Source organism: Marmota flaviventris, unplaced genomic scaffold (genome assembly GCF_047511675.1).
Source record: "Marmota flaviventris isolate mMarFla1 unplaced genomic scaffold, mMarFla1.hap1 Scaffold_318, whole genome shotgun sequence".
NCBI classification, from domain to species: Eukaryota; Metazoa; Chordata; class Mammalia; order Rodentia; family Sciuridae; genus Marmota; species Marmota flaviventris.
In genome coordinates, this window is record NW_027288185.1 from 74304 (window position 1) to 92260 (window position 17957).

The window sequence follows — 17957 nt, forward strand, 5'->3', positions numbered from 1 at the left end:
GTCCCTGCCCCCACTTCCAACTCAGGACCAACCAGAGAAAGTCAAAATGATCTCCAGACCAGTCACAGAGGATGTCCTGCTTCTAGTAAGCCCACTCCCAGCTTACCCACACCCACAACCTCAGATTAGGGCAAACTCATGCCCCTGCCTGCCTTTGAGTCTCTGCCAAATGCAAGCAGTATAACTTGTTTCAGTTGAGCTCTGAAAATAACTTACAATTCTCACTGGGACAATCTTCATTGATTTCCACACTGTTTTATTTGTTTGTTTGTTTGTATTTTATAATTTTATTTAATGAATTTCTTTTTTTATGTGGTGCTGAGGATCTATCCCAGTGCCTCTCATGTTTAGGCAAGCGCTCTACCACTGAGCCAGCACCCCGGCCCTAGTTGCTAGTTTTATACTTAGGTCTATGGCATTTTCGAGCAAGTTTTTGTAAACAACGTGAAACTTAAGTTTATTTTCTTTGCACATGTTTATCTATTTCTTAAATCCAATTTATTGAAAAGATTACAGTTACTCTACTTTGTATCTGTGTTGAAAGTTAGTTGTCTAGATGTGTGTGGGTCTATTTCTGGACTCTATTCTGTTCCATAAATCTATCTTATCTGTTTGTATAACAATAGCTCATGTCTTGATTGTTTTTATACCAATAGCTTCTGCCATATGAGGACACGGTGAAAATGTGCCATCTTTAACCAAAGCAGGTCCTTAACAGATTCCTTCATCTTAGACTTACCAGACTCCAGAATTGTGAGAAATAAGCTTCTGGTATTTATATACCCCATGTATGGTATCTTGTAGTTATGGATATACCCCATGTATGGTAGCTTGTGAACGAGCTCTCTTTGACCTTTTTAAAAATTTTTATTGTCTTCTTGTGACAGAGGGGTCCAGAATAGCACCAAGTCTGTCTGTCTTCCTCCTTCCCTCTTTCTTTCTTTCTTTCTTTCCTAGGGATTGAACTCAGGGATACTTTGCCAGAAGTTACATCCACAGTCCTTTTTATTTTTTATTTTGAGCTAGAATCTTGCTAAACTGCCCAGGCTGGCCTCAAACTTGCAATTCTCCTGCCTCAGCCTCCCAAGTCACTGGGATTACATTGAATGTGCCTCTAGAAAACAATAGCATATGCCTATAATCCCAGCTACTAGGAAGAGTGAAGCAGGAGGATTGAAAGTTCAAGGCTAGCCTGGGCATTTTAGCTTGATCCTGTCTCAAAAAAAGAGAAGGGATTGGGGATGTGGCTTAGTGTTAGAGCATTCAATCCCCAGCATGAGGAGAGTGGGGTGTGGGTAATGTAACTATGTTTGCTAAGTTAAAAATAATATTAAGTGGTACACCCATGTGCCCACTCTGGATTGATAAATCTGTGTCTGGAAGAAGCTGCCTGTATGTTCTTTCCCTATTTCTCTGTCTCTGCTTAATTTTGCCATTTCTCTTTCATCAGTGGTAAGCACTATTTTGAATTTTTATGACTATCATTTCCTTAATTTTCTTTATAATACACTATTTATGTACCCTAAGTGACATTAGTTTTGCCTGTTTTTGAACCTCATATATATGGAACCATGCTAACTGTATTCTGTGGTTGCCTATTTTGTCCACATTGCGTTCTTAGTGCTCATTCAAAATGGCGCATGTAACAGTGCCGGGGAATGCAGCTTTCCAAAGCCAGTTTGCCTATACTACACTTTGTTCCTAATCTTCTTCTGTTCTTGAATAGCAATGGTCACTGCATTCTTGTTCACATCTCCAGGATATAGGCCTATTTTTTTTTTTTTTTCAGTTTAATTTCATAAACACTATCAGCTTAGTTTTTTTTTTTTTCCTGTTTGTTTGTTTGTTTAAACCTCTACAGAACATAAAAATAGGTTGTATGTGTCCCAGAGACACAAAGCAAATCTTGGGAAAGGAGCATAAATACAGGTTTTCTCCCTCCCAAGATGGAGCGATTTACTACTATGTTGTACTCCTTCTCTTTGGTGATTAGTTTATAGCACAGCTGCCTGAAGTTATTGGATATGGAAGCCAGTCGTCAAGTCATAAGACACCCTTTTTGATCTGATTCTATGCCTATCAAGCACCCTTCTGAAATCTGGCTCCTGGGTTCTCTTCCTACAGGAAGAGAGTAAGGTACTGGTTTGAAACAGTGGCTTGAGCTCCCTGACAGTGGCATTTGTCCCGAGCAGTACCCAAGGACCAGGTCTCACGTCCTTCAGTGTGTTTTAAATACTGGGTAGTAAATCAGCTTCCCTCAGACCCATTAACTTGGGGATTCTAAAAGTAATTATGGTCCTCTATGGACAAGACTGGATCTGGACTACAGTTCAAATCATCAAGGACCCGCCATCCCAGGGGCAGTTCTTGTCAGCATGGACATGTGGCTTTTCCTGGTGATACTCTAACTTCAAACTGAGCTCATTTGGCCAATGTCTGCATTGTGTTCCCTGATTTACTAGCTACTGGATCTCAGGTCCTCTTCTTCCACTGGAGCCCTGTACTGGTTTTGTTTTGTTGTATCAATGCTGGCTGGTTTATAGATGTACCACAGAGCAAGCTACATATGGACCAAGCTGCATTCTGGTGCTGAGGTCTTGTTCTCAGATCTGCCTGGGGCGGGGGGGCAATGATAAATTACCAATTCTATCAGATTTGTTCCTTCCCCAAGATGGATTACAAAATAATCAAAAACCTGCCCAAGTCTCAGTGAGAAGGGAAGGAACTAAAGACAGCTTTTTTCTTTCTTTTTTTAATTTTAATATTTATCTTTTAGTTTTCGGCGGACACAACATCTTTGTTTGTATGTGGTGCTGAGGATCGAACCTGGGCCGCACGCATGCCAGGCGAGCGCGTTACCGCTTGAGCCACATCCCCAGCCCTCTTTTCTTTTTAAAAAAAAACACTTATTTTTTAGTTTTAGGTGGACACAATATCTTTATTTTCTTTTATGTGGTGCTGAGGATCGAACCCAGTGCCTCACGCATGCCAGACGAGCACACTACCACTTGAGCCACATCCTGAGCCCACAGCTTTAGTTCTTGATCCTCCCACTTTTCTCTCCAATCTGTCTCTGTTCTCCTTCTTCAACTTTATGAGACTTCCCTTCACTCATCTATTTATTCATTTTTAAAAAAAATATTTATTTATTTTTTAGGTGTTGATGTACACAACACAATGCCTTTATTTTTTTAAATATTTATTATTTAGTTGTGTTTAGTTATTTATTTTTATGTGATGCTGAGGATCAAACCCAGGGCCTCACACTCGCTAGGCGAGCACTCTACCGCTGAGCCACAACCCCAGCTCAATATTGATTCATTTTTAATTGGTTCTTTTTACTTAGACATAAAGGTGAAGCTCCCTGCGGTATATTCATATATGCACATAAGATGACTTTCAAAGTATTCATTCTGCATTTCCTCCCCTTTTTCTGACCCTCCACTCTGCATCTTGATTTCTTCTTCTCCTCAACCATGTGTCTTTAGGTTATCCTATCCTTCCCTCCTTCTTTCCTTTATTTTATTCTAGCTTCTACCTAGGGGAGAAAACATTTGATCTTTGACTTTCTGGGTCTAGTTTATTTTGCTTAGCCTGATGTTGTCCATTTCCATCCATTTACCAGAAAGTGCCTGGTAACTTCATGGCTTAGAACTCCACTGTGTCTATCAACCACAGTCTCTTAATCCATTCATTTACTGATGTGCATCTGAGTCGATTCCATAGTTTAGCTATCGTGAATGGTGTGACTGTAAACATTGAGGTGGCTGTATTGCAAGAGTATGCTGATTTTAGTTTTGGAAAAATATCAAGGAGTGGGGTGGCTGGGTCATATGGTGGTTCCATTCCTAGGTTTATATTTTTGAATAATTTTATTTTTATGTCATATTTTTTTAGTTGTCAACAGACCTTTATTTTATTTATTTATATGTAGTGCTGACAATCAAACCCAGTGCATCAAACTTGCTAAGCAAGCTCTCTACCACTCTCCAGCCCAAACTCCTAGTTTTTTGAGGAATCTCCATACTTCTTTCCAGAGTGGTTGTACTAGTTTGCAGTCCCACTAACAATGTACAAGTATACCCTTGTACATTTTTGTCAGCGTTTATTATTGTTGGTATTTTGATAATTGCCATTCAGACTAGTAATTGCCAGAGGTGATATCTTCGTGTAGTTTTGATTTGCATTTCCTTGAATGCTAGAGATGTTAAACACTTTTTCATATATTTGTTGGGCATTTGTATTTCTTCTTTTGAGAAGTTTGTTTAGTACACAGGTATTGATTGGGTTGTTAAGTTTTCTGGTTTCTTTATTTATTCTGGAGATTAATCGCCTGTTGGAGGAGTTACTGGCCAAGATTTTCTCCCACTCTGTAGGCTCTCGCCCCAGAGATCCTTCTTACCAGGAGAGCTTCCTAGTTGCATTCCAGCTCCAGTCCACGAGCATTGTTGTAAACCTTTCTATTTTTCACAGGTGACCTGAGAGCCCTTGCCACTCAGAGAAGTTGGCAGAACTCATTACTCAGATCACAGCGTTCCTGTGGTGGCAGTGGCATCCAGCAGACTTGGCTCCTCCATCTGCCCTGCCCCCTCCATTTATAGGTGAATTTGGCCTCATGCTATATGAAAATCAGTGAAGTGACCAACTGCAGAAGGGTAGACTTAACCCCTTGATTTTCCTGCTTTTTCTTTCTTTGCCCTGATCTGTTTGTTCTTTCTTTTAGGAGAACCTTTCAGGGTTGTCATTCAAGAGCTGAGAAGATGAGTCTCAAGATTGATTTGGAAACAAACTTTGCTGAGTTTGTTATAGATGCAGGAGAAGTCATCCTAGGGACTCAGCAAAGAACGGATATGAACCCTCCTCTACTGCGGGTGAAACAGAATGAAAACATCTTGCAAGCAGTATGTGCTCTGCTGAACTCTGGAGGGGGAGTGATCAAGGCCAAGATAAAGGATGAAGACTACAATCATGAGATTCATGAAGAGGGGTTGGATCTACCTCCAGTTTTTGAAGGTTATTTAGATGAGATGCAACAGGGAAAGCTCTTTTTAATATTTGTGACGTCATGGAACACAAAAGTCTCAGGTGTGCCACTTGCCACCTTGTGCTCTAATTTGTACCACAGATATAGATCATCTAACAATGTCATGGATTCTCATAAAGCACTGGTATTCCTGAAAGAGAAAACTGATTCCAGTTTGTTGAGTCCACAGGAAGCTCAGGCTGGTGCACACCGTGAAGACGACACAGAGGACTCGGCTGCTGCTTTATTTGATAGAGTACAGCTGCAGTACCTGGAGAAACTCAACTTGATGGAGTCCCCTGCACATTGAATTTCAAATGTTCCCAGCAGCTCTGTCACAGTGTGTTAAAGAGAGGCTCGCCAGGTGTGTTTCTGCATTGGCCAGCACTGAAGGAGGCTATGTATTTTTGGGTGTACATGATGAGACCCATCAAGTCATTGGATGTGAAAAGGAGAAAATAAATCTTTCCAAGTTCAAGAATTCTGTTGAACGCTGCATTAGGAAGTTACCTGTCCGTCATTTCTGTACACAGAGGCATACAACTCAATGTTCCATCCGATTCCTTGAAGTTCATGATAAGGGGGCCCTCCGTGGTTATGTCTGTGCGGTGAAGGTGGAGCGATTCTGCTGCGTGGTGTTTGCCAAAGTGCCCAATGCCTGGCAACTGAAAGCCAACAAAGTGAAGCCGCTGACCACAAAGCAGTGGGTAGATTGGATGATGCAAGCCAAGCCAGGTCAGGAGCAAGTCTGCAAATGATCCGCATGTTTGCTTCAGGGGAGGAGGGCAGAGAGGAAAGGGCAGTGTGGTGTTCGTTGAAATCTTGGGAAACAGAGATTTTTTTCCCCTGAACGGCAGCTGCCTGATAGTAATTCCTATGGATGCAGTTGGTAGGTCATTTTCCTTTCCTCCCTCTGTCCATCTTGAACATTCTGCATTTGACAGATGCCCCAGGGTCAGAGCCCCATTAGCGGTTGGTTAAGGGGGTTGATTTGAATTAGTTATTTCTATTTTCACAGCCTTTCTTACATTCTTATTAAAGTCTACTCCTTTCCTTTCTTGCATTTAGTTATTCAGGACATTCCTTTTTTTCAGAGATATTCCCTTTTTAACGTCCTTCCACTTTCCTCTGACTTCTTATTCTTGTTTGGGTCTCTTACTTCCGAATTACATTTTATTTTATTTTTTATTCATAGATAAAATACTCATAGATAAATGTTTGCATAAGCTTATGGGGCACCAGGTGATGATTACATACATGTGTACAGGTGTAATGTTCCAATCAGGGTAAGCACATCTATGTCCTCAAGCATGTATCATTTCTTTGTAATTAAAAACTTTCAAACTCTTTTCTTCTAGATTTTTTTTTTTAACTACACAGTATATTCCACTCCTATTTCTGAACCAAAACCCCGAGCCCACCAGGGCTTTCCCTTGCTATCCTCGTTCCTTCCTTTTGTGCATCAACATGTGCTACTAACTGAAACTGCTGAGCTTAAGAGTAGGGCTGTGGGGCTGGGATTGTGGCTCAGCAGCAGAGCGCTCGCCTAGCACGTGCCGGACCTGGGTTCAATCCTCAGCACCACATAAAAATAAAGAATTGTGTTGTGTCCATCTACACCTAAAAAAATAAATATTTTTTTAAAAAAGAGTAGGGCTGTGGCTATGCATCTACCTTGGGAAAGAAAAGCTGAGATGAAATTAGACAAAAGAAAATCAGTAGCAACTTCTTCAAAAGTTCAGAAGAGCTAAATTTTTCAGAATCTCCTCAAAAGTCTGTATCCATTGAACTTCATATCTTCTAATCATATGTCTTTAAAATAGCATTCTAACAATATACAAACACTTTGAACATAACACAATTAAAACTTACTAACTATTGCCTCATACTATATTTTCCCCACAATATTTCAGAAGGCTTTTCTGGGCTGACCTGAGATATAGTCACAAATATGTGTGGGTCATATAGCTTTGGGTTATGTCACAGCTCGGCTATATGTTGAATTCTGCCTTTTGCATTTCAAACTTATGTTGTTTTTTTCTTTTTCCTAAGTTCGTCGCAGACTTTCTGAGATGTTCCTTGAGCTGAGTTTGTCACCCTCCATGCCCCCCAGCAGGACTGTGTGTACTCAGAATTTGGAAAGGCTGAAAGTACTGCAGAAACGTCACTTTCCAGGTAATTTGTCATCTCTGGTTTCTTTGGAACATGTTGATTGTTTCTTCATATAGAGAAAAATTATTTGTCAGTTGTGGTGGTGCACACCTGTAATCCCAGCAGCACGGGAGGCTGAGGCAGGAGGATCGTGAGTTCAAAGCCAGCCTCAGCAATAAGTGAGGTGCTAAGCAACTCAGAGGGACCCTGTCTCTAAATAAAATACAAAATAGGGCTGGGGATGTGGCTCAGTGGTCACATGTCCCTGAGTTCAATCCTTGTTACACCCCCACCTTCCCCCGCCCCCGAAAAAAGAAAGAAATAAAGAAAAAAAGTTTTTTACTCCAATGTTATATTACACTAACATACAAAGTCAATTTCAGGAAGTTTAAGGACTCCAATATTACTAACTAACCTTTAAAACTTTCAGTAGAAACTGTTTGTGAATAATTTTGTCATTGGGGTAGGAAAGGATTTCCTAAACCAGATCCAAAAATATTAAACAAAAAGCTTGATACATTTCATTATATGAAATTAAGAACATCTGTTCCTCAAAAGATACCTTAGAGATTGTGAAAAGCTATTACTAAAAACTTAAGGAAGGTATTTTCAACCCATAAACTTATGAAGGATTAGTTTCAGAAATAAATAGAGAACTTATGCAAAATTTTAAAGGTAAAAGCAACCCAATAGAAAAATGAGAAATATAAAGATTCATTTCTCAGAAAAGGAGACACATATGTACAATAAACTTATAAGGATGCTCAATCCATTAATGAAGAATAAAATGCATTTAACATCATTAATAGAAAAAAAAATCATGTTTTGAAGATTTTTGTAAGTAAACAGAATCTTGTTCATCACTGCCAGAGTTTAAGTTGGTCTAATCTTTTTGAAAAATGGGTTGGACATTGCTTGGTGTAGTCAGTTATTTCCAAAACTCTACCCTTCAACAATTTCTCTAGTTTCTAGAGAAAATGTATACATGTGCATCAGAGGAAGTAGACCCTTGTAGATCTGCCCATGAATACTCATAAATTCACTATTTGTATCACTTTAAACAGAAAACAACATCTATGATCACAACAATGGCCAAATATATTGTAGCATCTTCACATAGTGAAGTGTCTTTCATCAGTAAGGATGGGTGCACTCCAGTACATGTAAGCCCAGGCTGAGTCCAAGTAGTGTGTGTCTTCATCTCCTCACGAACTTAATCACAGATTTCCTTGATTCTTTTATTAAGTATAAAGTATTTAATAGTATTCTCAAACATAGATTTTCTTCATTTGAACACAGCAACTCAGGAGGCTGAGGCAGAGGATCACAGGTTGGAGGCCAGCCTTAGCAACTTAGTGAGACCCTGTCTCAAAATAAAAAAAAAAAATCAAAAGAGCTGCAGATGTAGCTCAGCAGCAAATCATCCCTGGGTTCAATTCCCAGTATCTGCCCCCCCACCACCAAATTTCTTAATTTTAGTAGTTTTAATTATGAGTATATTATGCACACAGAAGCAACAGAGATATAATTTAATTAATAAGCATATAGGAAAACCTATCTAAATACGCCCAGCTGAAATTAAAAGATAAAATGTAGTAAGTTCTATTTTAACAGTCCCTTTTTATTAAAAAAATATTTTTAGGTGTATATGGACACAATACCTTTATTTTATTTATTTTTTGCAGTACAGAGGATCAAACCAGTGCCTCACATGTGGTAGGCAAGAGCTCTTCCAATGAGCCACAACCCCAGCCCCACAGTCCCTTTTTCGATGGATTTTCAAATGGTGTCTAAAGGATGATATCTAACTTTTTCCTTGTTGTTTTGTTTTGGTTCTGAGGAATCTAACCCAGGAGTGCTTTAGCACTGAGCTATATCCCCAACCCCTTTTATTTTCCATTTTGAATTAGGGTCTCAGCAAGTTGCTGAGGGTCTTGCTAAATTGACAATTCTGGCCTTGAACTTGTGATCCTCCTGCCTCAGCCTCTGAGTTGCTGAGCAAGCACACCTGGCCTTTTTTTCTGTTTTAAAAAACATTCTCTCCGATATATATTTTCCTACAAATAATTCAAGTGTTCTTTAAGGATAGATTCCAAGTAGTAACGATTGCTTATAAATGTAGACTTCCATTACCATATTGTAACCCAAAACATACCTCCAGCTATGCTTTCAGCACCATAGAATCACATCAGAGTTTTTCTCTTTTAGAAGAAGATTAGAATCATTTTGTTACTTATTAAATCATATTCTTAGACTAGGTTTTCTTTTTCTTTTTTTTGTACCAGTGTTTGAACTCAGGGGCACTTAACCACTGATCCACATTTCCAGCCCTTTTTATATTTTATTTACAGTCAGGCCCTCGCTAAGTTGCTGAGGCTGGCTTTGAACTCATGATCCTTCTGCCTCCGCCTCTCAAGCTATTGGGATTACAGGCCTGCACCACTGTGCTCAGCTTAGACTAGAAATTTTTTATAGTAATTTCTGATTGTTAATTATTGATGTGTAGGATACATTCTGAGTATTAAAGTATACATTATGAAACCAAGACTAGAAAAAGGGGGCTCAAAGCCCTTAAAAACCCCAGACTCTGTAGCAGCTATGCCATTCTCTCCAGAGAGGGACCATGTAGTGTGCATTTAACTTACTTATCTCATTTTCTCTGATCAGCTCCTGCCTGTTACTGTGTGATAAAAGTAAGGTATGCATTATGCCACTTCCTAAACATTTTACTTAATGGTCTTATAAAGGCAGAAAGCAAAGATAATTTTGAATTTAACCTTCCTATATTTATGCATTTTTGTCCTTGTTGGAGTTCATTGATTAATTGTTCTAGAACAATGTTAAATCACATTAGTAGTAGGCAATACCCTTAGTTTAGTCAAATTGGTTTTTTGAGTTGTTGTTGTTTTTGGTTTATTGAGATGAGGTCTCATTATGTTACCAAGGCTGGCCTTGAACTACTGGGCTCAAGCAATCTTCCTGCCTCAGCTTCCAGAGTAGCTGAGGCTACAGGCATGTGCCCCCAGTACCCTGCTAGTCCACGTTTATAGAAAATATCTACAGCCCTTCTCTGAACCCAGACACACTTTATTGGTGTGTCCAATTGCTTTCTGGACAGCTTCATAGATATCTCCAACTAAGCAGTTCCAAAATTTATCTCTCATTCTGACAATCCTCTATTTCTATTTCTCCTGTACATTCTCCATATTATTACATATCATTTTTTATATTATTTGTTCCAAATGATCTGTTGGAAAGTCCTCTTCTAGCCAAGCACAGAAATCTGAACTCACCCTTGACTCTTCCTTCTATCTTAAATTTGAACTTCAAATTTTGAGTGTATTGATTTCTTTTTTCTGGAAGAGAAAAAAAAGAGTTCATAATTTTGATTAGATTCCAAATTAGGGCACGTGACCCTCCCCCTGAAATTAATTATGTATTTAATAATATATTATCTTAAACACATACATATATACATATATATCCAAGTCTTTTTTAAACATTTGTTTTTTAGTTGTAGGTGGTCACAATACCTTTATTTTATTTTTATGTGGTGCTGAGGATCCAACCCAGTGCCTCACATGGGCGAGGCAAATGCTCTGCCACTGAGCTACAACCCAGCCCTATGGAAAAGTGTTTTTAAATACCACTTTCAAAAGATATTTTAAAAATGTATGTACACAAAGTAGATTTTTTGTTACTAAGTTCTAAAAGTTTTAACATATGTATAGGTTTTCGTAACCATCGGCACAGTTAATATACAAAAATCTCCATCCCCCCCCCTGCAAATAAAGCTCCTTCATACTGCCCCCTTGTGGTCACAGTCTCCCAACCCTAACCCAACGCAGCCATGGATCTGTTCTCCATACCTAGTTTTGCTTTATGGAAGGTCCTTAAATGAAGCCATAGAGTGTACAATGCTTGCCAGGTATTAAGATGGCACATGAAGGACTTCCTCCCCACCTTTGCCTCCCTCTCTCTCTCCCCGTCCTTACCTGCTCCTCTTTGACATGGAGACTGCTTGGAGGTACCTCAGGGGTACCTGAAACAAGCACTCCTTTCTTGGACCCGTGTTTTGTTCATGAACCTCATTTTGACCATCTCACTGCTCTCCACCTTTCAAATGGCTTACCTGAAGTCACCCTTTGAGAATCAGTTTAACTGTCTTCCTCTTCATGAAGACTTTCATATGAAAGTGTCCCTGTCCTTGATGCTCACATAATATTTGGTGGACTCTTTTCCAGTAGCCTTTATGACTTTGTGTCATAAATATTGCTGTCTCTATTTAGGAGAGCCACTTATCAGCTCCTAAGCCCTGTTCATCTTTTTCTTCCCAGTGTAGAACCTAGTACTGCCACATGATGGAGCCCAAGTGATGGCTGGATCTGGTACATATGCTGGTGATTATTCCTTGTCTGGGATTCTCTAACTTATTCCAGTTCTTTCCTTGTCTAGTATCATCACACAGAGTTGCGTATACTCCAGAAAGCCTCTACCAGGAACTCTGCTCAGAACATAAAGGACTTAGAGACTTAATAGATAGAGAAATGCGCCCTGTCTCCCAAGAATACTGATTTTTTCTCGAAGCTGGGCTGTGGACTTGGGTCTGAAAGAGAATCAGGGTGTTATCTGTGATGCCCTTCTGATTTCCCAGAACAACACCCCAATCCTCTACACTGTTTTCAGGAAGTGGGATGAGAGGTTCAAGGATGATTCTATGAAGGTTGCCTCTTCTTTGAAGCAGAGGCTGGTGGACACAGGAGGCTACACTGGGAGAGTGTGCATTGTTCCCTTGTTCTTCTAGCTGAATCCGGTCGGAACACCAGTGACACCACATAGTTCAGTAGCACAAATTTACCCAGAGTCCTATAATCTTACCACCATCCAGCACATGGAAACTCTGTTACGGTCCCTTGTGAGAGTCTTGTTTGGCTTCAAATCCTTTGTAAGTGAAGAGCTGGGCTCTGAGACTTGGAACCTGCTCACAGATCAACAGTATGAGTTGCTTTCAAAGAACCTTCACAAGACCAGACAGCTGTTTGTTCATGGCTTACCTGGGTCAGGGAAGACCACTGTGGCCCTGAAGGTAATGCAGAAGATCAGGAATGTGTTCCATTGTGAACCACATGAAATCCTCTACATCTGTGAGAACCAGCCCCTGAAGAAGTTTGTGAGGTACTCAGTCTGACTATGTTCACTTTCTTTTCTTGAGTAACTTTGGTGTGGCTTTAAGTTTATGTGATAAGATTTCTATTGCATTTACCAGGTCCAGGAGAGTTTAAGAATAGAGTAGGCTTCCTTTGTGTTTGATTGAAGAAATCTGACTGTGTTTTTTTTTTTTTTTTTTTTTGTTGTTGTTGTTGTTTTGTTTTGTTTTTTACACTTCCAGCAATAAAAAAATATGCAAGGCAGTAACCCGGAAATACTTCATGAAACATGACTTTGCAGAGATTCAACACATTGTCGTGGATGAAGCTCAGAATTTCTGCACCAAAGATGGGGATTGGTATAAGAAGGCCAAAACCATCACTCAGAGAAGAAAGGATTGTCCAGGAATTCTCTGGATTTTTCTAGACTACTCTCAGACCAACCAATTGAGCTGCAGTGGCCTCCCTGCTCTCTCAGACCAGTTTCCAAGAGAAGAGCTCACAGGAACAGTCCTCCATGAAGATGAAATAGCTCAATAGCTACAAGAAGTGATGCAGACAGTCAGAGAAAATCCTCCTCCTAATGTCCCCCTTGGATCCCTGGTGATGCTCCATGAACCTAACTAGACTTGGGGTGTTCCAGGTAGTGTAGAAACTGTTGAGTTCTTGGGCTTGAAGGAGACAGTGATCTACCTAGCAGAGAAGTGTCAGAGAAGTGTCCCCAGGGACATTGCTGTGCTTTTCACCAAAACAACTGAAGCAAAAAAAAAAAAAAAAAAATTAAAAAAAAAAATAATAATAAAGATAAATTTCTAAAGGCAATGAGGAGAACAATATCTCAGCTCAATGAGGAATTGGATCCATTCGTGCAGATCAGTGATGCAATGGATATTCTGACTGGTAACATTGTGTTCGACGGTGTCCGTCAATTTTCAGGCCTGGTAAGAAACATCCTGTTTGGGATCATTTCCCAGAGAATGAGCCAGCCATTTTATACAGTCTTCTATTCTGTCTGGCTTCCAGGGCAAGGAAGCATTTGTATATTTTGAGAGTTTTTAACTGATGGGAGCATGCCGGTCTTAAGTTAAGATAGACCTCAACTCTAGTTAACTATGAAATTACTTGATCTAAATGTGTAAGCATCAGACCTTTAGTAAGCACTCATTCATTAAGTCTTGTGTTCTTGTCAGCATTGGGGGCTGGGGATAATGTGGCAAATAAGACCCCTAAGATTCTTCCTGGGGGCAGACACTAAATAAATGCAGGTACCAGGCATTTTAGATATCAATAGGGGATATCAGAGAGAGCACCCTGAGACTCAGAGATTGTGTGTGTCTGTGTGTGTGTGTGTGTGTGTGTGTGTGTGTGTGTTTGTGTAGGGAGGGGTTGGATATTCATGTTAGGGAAGTTCTCAGTGAGAGAAAAAGTAATCATGGGAAGATCTCGAAGCCACATGTGCCAGGCAGATTCAGATATTTTCATTATTTTTAGCCCAGTCATGTGCAGAAATGCTTGAGTACGGTGTGCAGGGAAAGTGAAAGGTGGAGAGGGGTAATGTGTCTGGCATTGTGGAGGCTGGGAACCGGCGGGGTGTTTCCACATGTAAGACCACAAGCTACAAATTATAAGTTTTGACTGCGTTATATTACTTTATTATTTTCCCCTTTGTCTTTTAATGGTTTTAGTGTTTGTGATCTCGGTCTTTTAAAATATCTTAATTTTTTTATGCCTTTTGGTTATTTGAAATCTCTGCTTTTTAGATCTGCTTTAATATTATCCCTGTGGTGAATCTTCTGTTGCTACGTAAGGTAAGATTGTCACATCACTGTTTACAGCAGCTCAATTCACAGTAGCTAAGCTATGAAATTAACCTAGGTGCCCTTCAATAGATGAGTGGTTAAAGAAAACGTGGTATATATACACAATGGAGTGTTACTCAGCTATAAAAAAGAATGACTTTATGACATTTGCCAGCAAATGGATGGATCTGGAGACTCTCGTGCTAAGCGAAATAACCCAGTCTCTAAAAACCAAAGGTTGAATGTGTTCTCTGGTATGTGGGAACTAAATCCACAATAAGAGGGGGGGTGTTTAGGGGAAGAATAGAAGTTCAGTGGATTAGGCAATGTGGAATGGGGGGAAAAGAAGGGAGGACAGGAAAAGGAAAGACAGTGGAATGAATCTGACATAATTTCCCATGTACAAATATAAAGACAGCACAGTGAATCCCACCTCCATAACAATGGGATTCTAACTAGAATCGAAATGAATTCTGCTGCCGGTATAACTAAAAAGAAACAATTAAAAAAAAGAAAAGATTGCCACAGTCCTCTAGGGAAGCACTGTTTGTTTAAGATGATTGAAGACTAAAGGGGAATGAATGTACTGAACTCAAAGGTTATATTTTGTTTTCCACTTAATTTAATAATCAATGAAATTATAGAGTAAATTTAATATCCTTATTTTTTGAAAGGCCACTACTACAAAACGTGAATCCCTCATTTGTCCTGGGTCTCTAGGAAACTCTCCCAATATTTAAAGGCAAATAAATCCACATTTTTTTTCAGAGACAGTAACTAAAAAATTCAGTTAATTTTCTATTAAGAATAATAAGACCTTTTTATTTCCTAATAAGGAAACCTAAATTTCTCATTGTAAGAGTATAAACTTAAAGCTACAATTGGTTCATTTCTGGCAGCTAGTTACAATATTAAGAACTTTACTTTGAAGAATTTTAGACACAGCCAGGCGCAGTGGCACACGCTTATAATCCCTGCAGCTCAGGAGGCTCACACAAGAGGATCTTGAGTTCAAAGTCAGCCTCAGCCAAATTGAGGCACAAAGCAACTCAATGAGACCTTGTCTCTAAATGAAATACAAAATAGTGCTGGAGATGCATCTCAGTGGTCAAGTGCTCATGAGTTCCATCCCTGGTACCCCCCAAAAATATTTTTTTTCAGACACATTCACAAGAAAACACGGACTTAGGTGATTATGGAATGAATTACAGCTAAGTTGGAATATATTACTAACCTCTTGCTCCAGAATTTCAGCATAGGAAAAGTCTGTGGCTCCCACCAGAAACTAGAATAGGAAATAATAACTATTTCAAGTAGAAAATTATCTTTGTAGGAAAAAATACCATTAAAAAGTGCAAGAAGCAATGCACTGGGAAAATATCAGCAGCAAGTGTCACAAATAGTTAATTCCTTGTTGATTTTAAACTTCTTAAGCTGGGGGCAGTGGTACATGCCTGCAGTCCCTGTGACTCAGAAAGCTGAGGCAGGAGGATCCCAGGTTCAAGGCCAGCCTGGAAAAATCAGTGAGACTATGTCTCAAAATTAAAAGGGCTGGGGAATCTAGCCCAGGGGTAGAGTGCCTCTGGGTCCCATTCCCCAGTACCACCCCAAAACAAAAAATATCCCTATAAATGGAAGAGAAAAATTCTAAGATCCTGAAAAGAAAAATGGGCAAAGAAAATGACAGGTGGAAAAGGAATTTAGAATAGTTCCTAAACATATGGAGACAGTCATTCATGATGGCAGAAATACCAATTGACAAAATAATTAAGAATGATAGCATACTACTTGACAGGAAGAAAAGCATCTTCATATTTTTTTTTAGAAATTAATACCACTTCTGTAGAGAACAATCTGGCAGTGGTTGTCAGAAATTTAAATGTATATATCCCTTTACCTAGTAATTTCTCTTTGGGGAATTTATTCTGTATAGATACTCAAATATGGGTAAAATGACTTCTATAGAGAAGTATGGAATTTCACTTGATTTCTAGTAACAGAAAGTAGCAAAATAGTAAATAACTACCCAGAGTGCCTAATAGATTATGACAAATCAATACTAAGAAGCCATAAAAGGGGGATTTGTATATGTATTAATGTGGGATCATCTTTAAGGTATATTGTATAGTGAACATGCAACATGCCCAATAATATCCATTTTATGCTTATAGACTTGATATATGTTTGCACTTGTAAATGCATTAAGTGTCTTTGGAAGTATACCTAAAAGACTAGGAAGTGTTTTGGGAAATACAAATAGGTGCCAGAGGGAGAAAAAGACACCTTTTGCTTTTTATGAGTTTGGGTTCTGTACCATGTAGCAATTTTGAAGTGATTTTGCTATGTGTATTTTACTTGTTGTAGTGGTTTTATGAATTCCTTTCTCATTTTTCGATCAACCTGAATCCTTGGATAAACCCTTCAATATCATAATGTTATATAGTTCTGTGTTGGGAATGAAGTATGTCAAAATTTGAAAAAAAAAATGGAAAATGCAATCATATCATAATAAATCTTTACCATATAGAATTTATAAATGCTGTTTTCATATTGCCTTCAAACTTTTTTAAAAAAAATAAAAGTCATAAAACATTGCATCTTAAATGGAATTCCACTGCCTTCTTTCACATCCAATTTCTCTCCTCTTCCCTCCAGGAAGAGGTCTATATGACTTTGGTAGATTCCTTTTACATCATTTGTTAGCAGTTTACACACCTATGTGGTGGCATCAGATCACACCAATTACCATCAGAATGAACTGAAGATGGAAGGCAAGTTTCTTGGAGTTCAAGTGACTGCAACGTTTGGTTTCTATGGCAACAATATAAATTATAAAGATTCTTGAACTTTTTCTGAGAGCTCTAAGAAACAAATCCAGTGAAAAACAAATTGAGATCAAAGGTGCAACTATCCAGCTGAGAACTTCCATGGAACCAGAATGCCTTGGTGTCAGTCTTGAAGGAACCCCTCATCTCCTCTAGTCGCAGGGCAGATAGGGCTGAGTACCAAGCCAAGGACCTGAATGTAAATACTGCTGAGTTTTATGTCAATTAAATTTACGACAATACCAGGTCACTAACTCCAAGGGAAGGACACTGATGTGGAAGCAGTGGGACCTTGAGGCCTGGAATAAGGACATTTGGGCAGATGCTGAGAACTTTGGTTCCCTGAACATCTTTAAATAGGAAGCCACACTTGTGCCTAAGGGGACTGGCCTTCCATTGACTGAGTGACTCTACATTTAGGCCAGATGTCTCATAACCTGGTATTGATCCTCCTCAGAACTCAGAGCCTTACCTCATAATAAGAGTTAGACCCTGGGGACTGGGGCTATAGCTCAATGGTAGAGTGCACACATAGCATGCCCAGGGTCCCAGGTTCAATCCCCAGCACACACAAGGAAGTTAGATCCCAAGTAGCCCAGATGCAGAAGCAAAAGCCATCTGCAAGGAGGTAGTCTGTACATTAAAAAGTTGCACACATCATCAGTGTGCATTGGCAGATCCTGGGGAACAAGCATGGCAATGTGTACTAAAGACCTTAAATGAGGGAGGGTTAAATCAAGGCTTGGTCTGGCTAAAATCACTGGCACTCAGCTGGGATTCAGTGAGTTGTCTTGGGAGTGTTAATATCTTTCTAGGTTTGGCTAATTGAGGCCTGGCCTCACCTCAGACTGTATAGTTAATATTTTGAAAGCCCTAAATTCCTTGGCACTTGGTAGAGCCTCACTACTCAAAATGTAGCCTGTGAACCAGCAGCATCTGCATCACTGGGAGAGACATTAAATTGCAGAATCTCAAGGCAAAATCCAGACCTTCTTCTCTTTTTTTAATGTTT

The 17957-nt window shown here is 39.4% G+C and overlaps 1 protein-coding gene and 2 long non-coding RNA genes across 3 annotated transcripts; 2 read left to right on the forward strand and 1 right to left on the reverse strand.

The window, feature by feature from the left end:
* The first annotated feature begins 4760 nt into the window (after window positions 1-4760).
* Window positions 4761-13086, forward strand: LOC139701320 (schlafen family member 5-like). The gene is given in 6 exon segments (XM_071607235.1): window positions 4761-5321; window positions 5323-5758; window positions 7076-7198; window positions 11630-11737; window positions 11740-12349; window positions 12564-13086. Coding segments are annotated over 6 exon segments (2136 nt in total). The 3' UTR covers window positions 12862-13086.
* Window positions 8451-12327, reverse strand: LOC139704135 (uncharacterized). The gene is made up of 3 exons (XR_011706183.1): window positions 12229-12327; window positions 12053-12152; window positions 8451-8537 (listed from the first exon to the last, which is right to left on the reverse strand). It is a non-coding gene; the product is annotated as an uncharacterized lncRNA (long non-coding RNA).
* Window positions 13087-13173: 87 nt separating the features above from the next.
* On the forward strand, window positions 13174-16724 carry LOC139704136 (uncharacterized). Its single transcript, XR_011706184.1, has 2 exons — window positions 13174-13262; window positions 14082-16724. It is a non-coding gene; the product is annotated as an uncharacterized lncRNA (long non-coding RNA).
* The last annotated feature ends 1233 nt before the right edge of the window (window positions 16725-17957 follow it).